Source organism: Chrysochloris asiatica, unplaced genomic scaffold (genome assembly GCF_000296735.1).
Source record: "Chrysochloris asiatica unplaced genomic scaffold, ChrAsi1.0 scaffold00236, whole genome shotgun sequence".
NCBI classification, from domain to species: Eukaryota; Metazoa; Chordata; class Mammalia; order Afrosoricida; family Chrysochloridae; genus Chrysochloris; species Chrysochloris asiatica.
The window spans coordinates 3,788,191-3,799,967 of record NW_006408754.1 but is presented as its reverse complement, the minus strand read 5'-3'; the positions used below and the strand labels follow the sequence as shown (position 1 = coordinate 3,799,967).

Below are 11,777 nucleotides of genomic sequence, written 5' to 3'. Positions count from 1 at the left end.
CCCCCCCCTTGCTTCCCCGCTTGCGCAAGCTGCGCACGCGCAATTGCTCCCGCCCCGCCACGGTGGTTGTTGACACCGCGCCTTTGGTCTCTGAGGTTCCATCGCCGCTTCTGCCAGCTTTGCCAAAGCCCCAGAGTCCATTCTGGGGGTGTTGACGCTTGCAGGGCTTCCTGGTCACGTTCCATCATGCCTGCCACTCCCCGGGGTCCAAGTCACCACCCACCCCTGAATGCTAAGCATGTGCGCCCACTCTTGGAGAGACCTTACTGCACCCGCCTCTCTAGTACCTTCCTGCTTAGAGCTCAGCATTGCATCCCACAGTCCTGCCTCCACTTATCCTTTCTCAGTTTGCTTCTCACCCTCTCACTTCAGAAAAGCCCCACCTCGCATGGGGCCTGCTCTTCCAGACTTCAGAGGCTCAGAAAATGCAGCCCTGGCATTTCACCTTTCCTTCTTCCTCCAGCTACTTCCAGGTCTGTCTCCTCCACTCATTACCCTAAAGAAGCCACCATCTCTCCCACTTTTCCATGGGGGCTCCACCACACTCCCACAAGGTCAGGAATCTGAGGACACCATCTAGAAGGCAGAGAGGACACCAGAACCCTGGCTCACAGGGCTCTTCCATTCACTCGCCCTTTTGCGACCCTAACATTCACCTCTGCTCTTCCACCAATTTTCATTTGTTGTAATGCAGTTCTGTCTTCTTCCTCACTTTGTTCTTCATGTTTTCATTCTCTGAACAGGGTTATACAAGTTCCACCACGGTTTTTGTTGTTAAGTTCCGTCGAGTCTGTTCCGAATCCTTGTTGTTAGGCGCCATTAAGTCGGTTACAACACACATAGCGTCCTGACGCACAACAGAACCAAACACTGACGGATTCTGCACCAACCTCATAATCGGTTAAACTAGAGCCCATTGCTGATACCACTGTGCCAATCCTTCTCATTTGGGATTTCCCTCCTTCTCCAGGGTGTGGTCCTTCATGAATGAAACTATGCTCAGAGTATGAGAGAGGAAATCTCGCCATCCTTGACTCTAAGGAGTATTCTAGCTGTACTTCTTCCAACACAGATTTTTTTTTTTTTTTTTTTTAATTCTTCTAGCATTCCATGGTACTTTCAATATTCTTCTCCAACATCATATTCTTCTATGGTCTTCCTTATTCATCATTCAACTTTCACATATATATGATACCATGCCTTGGGTCAGGTGTACCTTAGTTCACAAAATAATATCTTTGCTGTTGTGACACCTTAAGGAAGTCTTGTGCAGCAGATTTGGGTAAGGCAAATTGAGTGGTACTTTCCAGATTATTGATAGTGGTTCCAAGCAAAATTAAGTCTTTGACAATGTCAATCTCGTCTCCATTTAAGGATTTTTGCTTTATTTACATTGAGGCACAACCCATACTGAAGGCTGTGGTCTTTACTCATCATCAATTAATATTTTAAGTCCTCTTTGCTTTCAGCAAGCAAGATTGTATCATCTGCATATCGCAGGTTATTAATGAGACTTCCTCTAATCCTGGTACCATGTTCTTTTTCATATAATCCAGTTTCTCAGATTATTTGCTAAGTATACAGATGGGATAAAAATGGTGAAAGAGTGCAACCCTGGCACACACCTTTCCTGATTTTAAACCATTCGGTGTCCTCTTGTTCTATTTGAATGGTCTATTTACAAATTCCTCATGAACACAATTCCAGAATACTCATTCTCTGCAATGTTGTCTGTAGCTTTTCATGACCCACACAGTGGAAAGCTTTCGCATAGTCAATAAAGCACAGGTAAACATCTTTCTGGTATTTGTTGCCTTCAGCCAAGATCCATCTAATGTCACCAATGATACCGTCATCCACGTCTTCTTCTGAATCTGGCTTGAATGTCTAGCAATTCCTTGTCAGTGTAGTATTGCAGCTGTTTTTGAAGTATCTTTAGCAAAATTTTACTTTCATATGATATTAATGATATTTTTTGATGATTTCCACATTCAATTGGGCCAACTAACTCTCTTTGGAATGGGAACAAATAGGAATCTATTCCAGTCAGTTGTTCAGGTAGCTAGCTGTCTTCCAAATTTCTTGGCCTAGATGAGTGAGCGCCTCAAATGCTGCATCAGTTTGTTGAAAGATTTCAGTTTGTATTCCATCAATTCTCAGAGCCTTGTTCTTTGCCAATGTCTTCAGTGCACCTTGGACTTCTATCCAAGTACTATTGACTCTTGATCATATGTTACCTCATGAAATGGTTGAACATCAAGCATTTATTTTTGGTATTGTTGTTGTTAAGTGCCATTGAGTCGATTCTGACCCATAGCGACCCTGTATAGGGTTTCCAAGGAGCAGCTGCTGAGCTTGGACCACGGACCTTGAGTTCAAATGACTTTGCAGTCTGGTGCATTAACCACAGCGCCACACCAGGACTCTGTATTCCTTCCATCTTGTTTTGATGCCTTCTGCATCATTCATTATTTTTCCCATAGTATTGCAAATCGAGGTTTGAATTCTTTTATGAATTCTTTCAGTTTGAGAAATACTGAGTGTGTTCTTCCCAGTATAGGGTGTCCGAAGAACAGCTGGTAACTTTGGACCACTGAACTTGTGGTTGGCAGTCCAGTGCTTATTCTACAGTGCCATAGCAGGACTCTATAAACATTTTTATATAGGGTTAACTATAATGATCAGACATTCTTGCAAATGTGTGTTAGAAGGGATATTCCAAAACATGTCTTCTAACAGTAGCACTGAATATGATTTGGACTACGCCGTAGTCATATACAGCTACCTACTCAATGCTTGGGTTTAGCATGCTTGAAATATGGGTTCAAAATGTGACTCCAAGCCACAATGTGGGCAAGTGCTTTGACTATCTCATGAAATCACATTGTTGCTTTTGTTAGGTACCATTGAGTCAGTTCCAACTCATAGCAACCTTATGTAAAATAGAACCAAACACTGCCCGGTCCTACGCCATCCTCACAATTGTTGTTACACTTCAGCTCATTGCTGCTGCCACTGTGCCATCTCATTGGGGGTCTTGCTCTTTTTCACTGACCCTCCATTTACCTAGCATGATATCCTTCTCCAGGGACTGGTTCCTCTTGGCATATTCGAAGTATAAGAAATGAAATCTCACCATTCTGGCTTCTAAAAAGCATTCTGACAATAATTCTTCCATAACAGATTTGTTTGCTTTTCTAGAAGTCCACAGTACTTTTAATATTCTTCTCTAACACTATAATGTCAACACCAACATGAAATCACATAGGCCACATCATTCATCCTGAAGCAAAAGTCTTTTTGAAACTACCTTTAACATTTATCCTAAATGATGAACTTCCCTGTCAAAAAGTCGAGTTCTGGTGGCTGCTCTAAGGCAGCTGCTCTAATGGATTGCATATCCTGACCCCTCCCTTGGTTATTTTTCTCTTAACCTGCTGGAAAAGACAATAATTTCCCAACACAATATACTACCTTCTTCCAGTTGTCTATCTCAGGGTTGGGGAACCTTTTATCTGGAAAAATTTATAACATAATTTGTTGGTCATACAAAATTATCAACTTAAAAATTAACCTGCTATATTTGGCCAAACTTCATCTCTCATACTTCAGACATCTTGTCAGGAGGGACCAGTCACTGGAGAAGGATATCATGTTTGGTAAGGTGGGGTGGGGAGGTTAGAGAAAAAGAGGGAGACCCCCAGCGAGATGGATTTGCAAAGTGGCAGCTTCAATAAGCTCAAGCGTGGCAACAATTGTGAGGTTGACCCAGGGCCAGGCAGTGTTTCATTCTGTTGTATGTAGGGTCGCTATGAGTTGGTACCAATTTGGTGGCACATAACAACAGTATTTGGTCATTTGATTAACTCACCCACAGAACAGACTTGATGTCATTTAACAACGTGATCTGGAACTGCAGTTCCCTTTGCAGGGTCAGGTAAAATGATTTCCAGGGCTTGATACAGCCTACAGGCCAGACGTTGCCCACCTCTGGTCTATCTGGAAGTCTCCTTCATTGCACACTATCTTCACAGAAATAAAATCTAAGGAACAAATGGTATTCTCTCTGATCCACTGTTGTTGTTAAATGCTGTAGAGTTAGTTCCCACTCCCAGCGTCTTTTTATAGGGCTTCCAGGGCTTTAAATCTTCCAGGGAGCAGAAAGCCTCATCTTTCTCTCCAGGAGTCGCTGGCAGCCCTGAACCACAGATTTTGTGGTTTGCAGTCCAATGCTTATCATATTTTACCAAACATGATATCCTTCTCCTGCGACTGTCCCTCCTGGCAATGTGTCCGAAGTTTGAGAGACAAAGTCTGAACATGCTAGCTTCCAGAGAGTACTCTGGCTGTACTTATTCCAACACAAACTGATTTGTTCTTTTGGCAGTCCATGGTATTTTTAATATTCTTCTCCAACAATGTAGTTCAAATGTATCAATTCTTCTATGGTCTTCCTTATTCACTGTTCAACTTTCACATGCATATGAGGTTACTGAAAATACCATGGTTTGGCTTACATACACCTTAGTCCTCAAACTGACATCTTTGCTCTTCAACACTTTAAAGAGGGCTTGTGCAGCGTATTTGTCTAATGCAATATGTTGTTTGATTTCTTGACTCCTGCATCCATGAGTGTTGATGGTTGATCCAAGCAAAATGAAATCTTTGACAAATTCTATCTTCTCTCCATTTATATGGATGTTGTTTACTGGTCCAGTGGTGAGGATTTTTGTTTTCTTTACATTGAAATGCAACTCGTATTGAAGCCTGTGGTCTTTGATCTTCATCAGTACGTATTTTAAGTCCTCTTCACTTCAGCAAGCAAGGTTGTATCATCTGAATATCACAGGTATTAAATGAGTCTTCCTCCAATTCTGATGCCACATTTTTCTTCATATAATTCAGCTTCTCAGATTATTTGTTCAGCATACAGATTGAATAAGTATATGAAAGTAGTGTGTTATATATTTTCCCTTATAAATGTTTTACTTACATATGATCTGCTCCCCAACACCACCATCCATTCTTTAAAATGAGAAGGAGCAACTTAACGTATTCCCACCTCCAAGACTTTATTGAAGTAGGCAAACAGAGTAGCTTCATAAAGGTGCTGATTTTACTTAAGGCAAGCATTCTCTGGTTGTATTTTATATATATTTTAAATCAATAACCAAGAAAGAAAAACATTTGTTTGACAGGTATCTCACTAAAACAATGGCTAATTATTATGGCGGTGATGATTTGAATGGCATCCCTTAACATCCTAAGACTACCAAAGCACTGATTGATTTTGCTCCAACTGCTGCATATATGGAGTCCTGTGTGGCACTGTAAGATAAGTACTGGACTGCTGACCACAAGGTTGACAATTCAAACCCACCAGCCACTTCATGGAAATCCTACACAAGTTTGCTGTGAGTCACAACCAACTTCACAGCACTTAACAACAAAAGAACCAGACGTCAGTTTGTTGGGGGGTGATCTAAGGACTAGCTGTCGGTCTTATTTTGCCAACCAGTGGCTCTGCAATACGCAATGTTCTTGATGCTCATATGGATAAAAAGAACCAGACTTTGAGCATCAGGAACATTGCATATCACAGAGCCAGTGGTTGATTAAATAAGACTGACAGCTATTCCTTAGATCACCCCCCAAGAAACTGAAGAGTAACTGGGAAAACTGTACCCAATCTTCAGAGATAGAGATGGATGGCATTCCTGTTTTGTACTGGGCATTACTATATCTATCTACCGAATGTAGATTTGGTCAGAAAATAGAATAGACTTAAGCCAAGTAAATGAAGGTGACCTGGGTGACCACCTCTGCTTTTGGGAATCCAGCTGAAATATTTTTGAAATATGAAATAGGGCCATCTCCCCAATATTGCTTATCTTCTCTTCTAAAGTAGCTTTGGGCTTTTTTGTTTTGTTAAGTGTAAGTACTATTTATTGAAAAGAACAGAAATGATACAGGAAAAGGCCCCTAGGGACAGGGTGAAACAAAACAAGTAGTGCTTCTTTGTCTTCTGCTCAACATAGCCTCTTGTTTCCCCACTGGGCCATCTTGTGGTTGATTGGCATCTTGAAGAAGTGGTCAGATTGTATGTACTATGCAGCTATTTTCTCCAAAGCCTCAAAATGATACATGAAAGCCTTCAGATTTGGGAACTATCCAAGAACTTGGGCTCAAACATGCGGTTCTGATCTAAGACATAAGTCCACAAAGGTGAGCTTTTCCCCTGCAAACCAAGAGAATTTCCCCAGGAACAAACAGAATTGTTTCCATTGTCCAGGTACTGTTCCAAGTATTGAGGCTTCAACTTTTTATGGTCAGAGTTGTAGCAGATCTGTACAAATTGCATGTGGAAATCCATTACTTGATTTTCTATGATGTCCACTCGAATCTTTTCTTCTTCTGTTTCACCACACACGTGCTTGCAGCGACGTAGTGCAAACTGGTATTGCTCTGGGTGATCTTGTTCTTTCAATCCATGAGGTAGGGCAAATTAGGAAAGTCCAGCCATTGACTTCGATCATAGTCAGGAGCTTCTCATAATTGGTATCCGTGAATTCTAGGAGCATGTGGATGGCATGTGCCAGCCCTCAGATATCCCAGTAACCCAGGAGCATAGACGAAAACATTGAAGAAATCATCTTGTTTCCGGTTCTCAGCTGGCTGTGCTTTGGGCTATTTCCTTAAGTATTTGTTGTTGCTGTTAAGTGCTGTCAAGTTGTCTGACTCATAGCGACCCTGTATGGGTTTTCCGAGGCTTTTTCTTCTCCAGTACAGATTTACAGCCTCGAAAACCCTGTACAGGGTTGCTATGAGTCGGAACCGACTCCACGGCACGATAATAAAACAACAACAAATGTTCAAGGGAGCAGGTCACAGTCCAGTGCTTATCATGTGGAGTCACTGTGCTGCCCTTTCATTATTTAGTCACCTTTTCTATTTCTCTTTACCTTTTCTCATAGTCTTACTTGCCTCTTGAGCCCATTTTATCTTTTGCTACTATTGTTGTTGTTACATGCCATTGAGTTGATTCCGATTCACAGCAACACTATGTACAACAGAATGGAACAGTCCCTGGTCCTGCGCCCTCCTCACAATCTTTGTTACGCTTGAGCCCATTGCTGCTGTCATTGGAACCAATCCATCTCACTGCATGTCTTCCTCTTTTTCGCTGACCCTGTACTTTCCCAATTATAATGTCCTTCTCTAGGGACTGGTCCCTCCTGATAACATCTCCAAAATATAAGGGATGAACTCTCACCATCCTGGTTTCTAGGGAGCATTCTGGATGTACTTCTTTCAGTACAGATTTAATTGTTTTTCTGGAGGCCCATGGTACTTCTAATATTCTCCTCTTATTTTTTAGTTAAGGGAATTTGGAGGAAGATATGGAGGGATAAGGTCACTGGGTGTCATAAAGAGTTTGTGCTCCAGTAGTAACCCAAAGAAGCTGTGGTGGTGCACCGGTCAAGTACTTTGCTGCTAAGCAAAGGTTGTTAGTTAGAACCCACCAGCTGCTGTGAGGGAGAAAGATGAGGCAGTCTGCTTCCCTAAAGATTGTTACTGTTGTTGTTGCGTGCTGCAGAGTCAGTTCTGACTCATAGTGACCCTATATAGGGTTCCCAAGGAGAGGCTGGTGGATTTCACCACTGACCTGGCATCTCAAACACATTGCAGTCAAGTGCTTATCCTATACACAATGTCCAGTATAAATTCAGCAGCGGTCCCTAGGTGGTACAAGTAACTAAACACTCAGCTGCTAACCAAAAGTTTGGAAGTTTAAGTCCACCTAGAGGGAGTGCCGGAGTCCTGGTGTGGCACTGCAGGTTAATGCGCTAGACTGCAAAGTTGCTTTGAACCTCAAGATCCATGGTTAAAGTTATGGTCTCTATGGGTCAGAAATTACTCAATGGCACTTAACAACAACAACAGAGAGGTGCTAGTGTGGTGTTGTAGGATAAGTACGGGACCACGAGTTTAGTTTGAACCACAAGGTTGGTGATTCAAACACACTAGTCACTCCTTGGAAACCCTATACAGGGTTACTATGAGTCAGAACCAACTCTATGGCACTTAGCAATAACAACAGAGGCCCCTCAGAAGACAAATCTAGTGATCTACTAATGAAAAATCAACCATTTAAAATCCTATGAAGCACAGTTGTAACTTGCCATGCATGGGATCATCATGAGTTGGAGTTGACTTGTTGGCAGCTCATTATAATTTAAGAGCCCTTTCTCTGTATTTCAAGATGGTCCTTGGGTGGTGCCAACAGTTTGCAATCAGTGACTAATGCAAAGGTTGGTGGTTCAAACTTATCCAGCAACACGATGGAAGACAGGTCTAGTGATCTGCTTCCTTAAAGATTACAGCCAAGAAAGTCCTATGAAATTGTTCTACTATGGGGCATCAGCACATGGAGAACTCCCTAGACTTCACAACAGGTGTTTTTTTTCTTCTTCTGTATTTCAGTAATGTTTGCTGCATATCAATTTATCATGTTATACTGAAGTTATGTTAATATGGTTGTCTTCCTATTTAATAGGAACTCCTTCCCAGATTATAAAAATCAGTGAGGGAAGAGACAATATGAGTCTTGTCCAATGCTAACTCTAGGATCTGATATATAGTAGGTTCTCAAAAAAGGATTATTAAAAGGATGAATGAAAGAATAAGTAAGTTATCAGTAAGTGAATAAACTTCTCAAGGCTATGAGCTATATCTTTTTCAATGCGTTTTCCATCAGTGCCTGGCAAAGCATCCAGTGTAAATGTCTGGGAACTGAACTGTTGAACTATCCCCATAGCTGATCTGACATATTGGAGATTCTTAAGTTGCGATTTTTTGCATAATATATCTTCTGCTACTTAGTATCTCTGAATATGTATTTTTAAAAATAAAGATCCTTGTATTTTGCGAATGTGAGTCTAGCTAATTTCTGTTCTATGATTAAGTCCTTTACATTAGCAACATGAGACAGTTTTTATGTGGACTATTCCACTTTCAGGCCTCCATGCTACAAACATGCTGGTCCCTCTGTTTTATATATTCTTACCCACTTTTTCTTTTACCATCACCAATGACCATGAACAGAAGTGAAGCATTGTATGATGTAGTGCTGGAAGATGAGATCCTCAGGTTGGAAGGCCTTTAAAATACAACTGGGGAAGAGCTGCATCCTCAAAGTAGAGTAAACCTTATTGGTGTGTTTGGAGCAAAGCTTTCGAAACCTTCATTTATTGATGGGACATGACTCAAAATAAGAAGAAACAGCTGCAAACATCCATTAATAATCAGAATAGGAAATGTGCGAAGCATGAGAATTGAAAGTCATCAAAATAAAATGAAATGCATAAAGATCTATATCCTAGGTATTGTTGAACTGAAATGGACAGGTTTGGATCATTTTGAATTGGACAATTGTGTAGTTTACTATGCCTGTAATAACAAATTCAAGAGGAATGGTATCACATTTGTTGTCAGAACGAACATTTAAAGATCCATTTTGGAGTACAATGCAGTCTGTGATATGCTAATATTTATGTCCCCACAAAGAAGAGCAGTTAAGACAGCTGTTATTCAAATATACTCACCAACTACCAAAACCAATGATGAAGAAATTGAAGAATTCTACCAACTTTTTCAGTCTGAAATTGATCGAACATAAAATCAAGTTTCATTGGTAACTATTGGTGATTGAATGTGAGTGTTGTCAACAATGGGGAAGAATCAGTCATTGGAAAATATGACCTTGGTGAAAGATATGAAGCTGGATGATAGAATTTTGGAAGATCAATGATTTCTTCATTGCAAGCACATTTTTCAGCAACATAAACAGCAACTATACATGTGGACCTCACCAGATGGAACACACAGTAATCAAATTCACTACATTTGTGGGAAGAGACAGTGGAGAAGCTCAATTATCTTTAGCCAAAACAAGGCCAGGGGCCAACTGTGGAACAGACTATCAATTACTCATATGCAAGTTCAGGTTGAAGCTGAAGGAAATTAAGACAAGTCCACAAGAGTCAAAAGACAATCTTGAGTATGTCCCACCTGAATTTAGAGACTATCTCTAGAACACAGTTGATTCACTGAACACTAATGACCAAAGGACTTGGGACATTACATCAAGAACATCATGCATAGAGAAAACAAAAGGTCATGAAAAAGACAGGAAAGAAAGAAAAGATCAAAGTGGATGCCTGCAGAGACTCTGAAAACTGCTCTTGAATGTACAGTAGCTAATGCAAATTGAAGAAATGATTAAGTTAAAGAGCTCAACAGAAAATTTCAAAAGGCATATCAAAGAGACAAAGTAAAGTATTATAATGAAATGGGCAAAGACCTGGAGTTAGAAAATCAAAAGGGAAGAACATACTCAATGGTTCTCAAGCTAAAAGACCTGAAGAAAAAGGTCAAGCCTTGTGTTGCAATATTGAAGGGATCTCTATGTGGTGCTGTCAAGGACTTCATTCTTCTTGGATCAACTATCAACACTCATGGAAGCAGCAGTCAAGAAATCAAACAGCATATTGCATTAGGCAAATCTGCTGAATATAACCTCTTTAAAATGTTGAAGAGCAAAGATGTCAGCTTGAGGACTAAGGGGTGCCTGACCCAAGCCATCGTGTTTTCATTAACCTCATATGCGTATGAAAGCTGGACGGTGGATAAGGAAGACTATAGAAGAATTGATGCTTTTGAGTTATGATGTTGGAGGAGAATATTAAAAGTGCGTGGGCTGCCAAAAGAACAAACAGATCTGTGTTGGAAGCAGTGAAACCAGAGTGCTCCTTGGAGGCCAGGATGGCCAAACTTTGTCTCTCATTGTTGTTGTTGTTAAGTGCCGTTAAGTCAGTTCCGACCCATAGTGACCCTGTACAGGGTTTCCGAGGTTGTAAATCTTTACGGGAGTAGAAAGCCTCATCTTTCTCCCGTGGAGCGGCTGGTAGTTTCAAACCGCTGACCTTAAGGTTCGCAGCCCGATTCGTAACCACTACGCTACCAGAGCTCCTTACTGCGGACATATTGTCAGGAGAAACCAGTTGCTGGAGAAGTATATCATGTTTGGTAAGGTGGAGGGTCAGAGAAAAAGAGGAAGACCCCCAGCGAGATGGATTGGCAAAGTGGCAACATCAATGGGCTCAAGTATGGCAACAATTATGAGGTTGGCTCAGTATCAGACAGTGTTTCGTTCTGTTGTGCATAGGGTTGCCATGAGTTGGTACCGACTTGATGGCACCTAACAACAACAACAACAAATGTGGTGGTGTGGGTTAATGCACCAGATTGCAAAGCTGTTTGAACTGCAAGGTTGGTGGTTTAAGCTCACCAGCTATTTCTCAGAAACCCTATACATGGTCACTATGGATCAGAACCGATTCAGTAGCACTTAACAACAACAACAACAATGGGTAAAATGGAGAAATGGAGTCCTAGTGTGGTGCTATAGGAGAAGTGCTGGACCTTAAGGTCGGTTTGAATCACAAGGTCAGTGGTTCAAACTCCTCGACCACTCCTTGGAAACCCTATACAGGGTTGCTATGAGTCAGAAATAACTCAGTGGCACTTAACATCAACAACAACAATGGGCAAAATATTGAACAATGCAAGAAGCATCAAAAGAAGATGGAAGGTATGCACAGAATCACTGTACCAAAAAGAAATGATCAATGTTCAACCATTTTAGGAGGTAGCATCTGATCAAGAGCCAGTGGTCTTAAAGGAGTAAATAAATCTAAGCTGTGCTGAAGTCATTA

The 11,777-nt window shown here is 41.1% G+C and overlaps 1 protein-coding gene and 1 pseudogene across 1 annotated transcript in view; both read right to left on the bottom strand.

Annotated features, from left to right (window-relative positions):
• The window catches only part of CD47 (CD47 molecule), an 89,997-nt gene extending 89,812 nt beyond the window's left edge, over nt 1-185 (bottom strand). The window contains exon 1 of the mRNA XM_006873321.1: nt 38-185. Within this exon, the coding sequence (XP_006873383.1) occupies nt 38-185 (148 nt within the window). The remainder of the gene's footprint in view (nt 1-37) is intronic.
• A 5,844-nt stretch (nt 186-6,029) lies between these two features.
• LOC102840788 lies at nt 6,030-6,653 on the bottom strand (annotated as a pseudogene).
• Between the last annotated feature and the right edge of the window lie 5,124 nt (nt 6,654-11,777).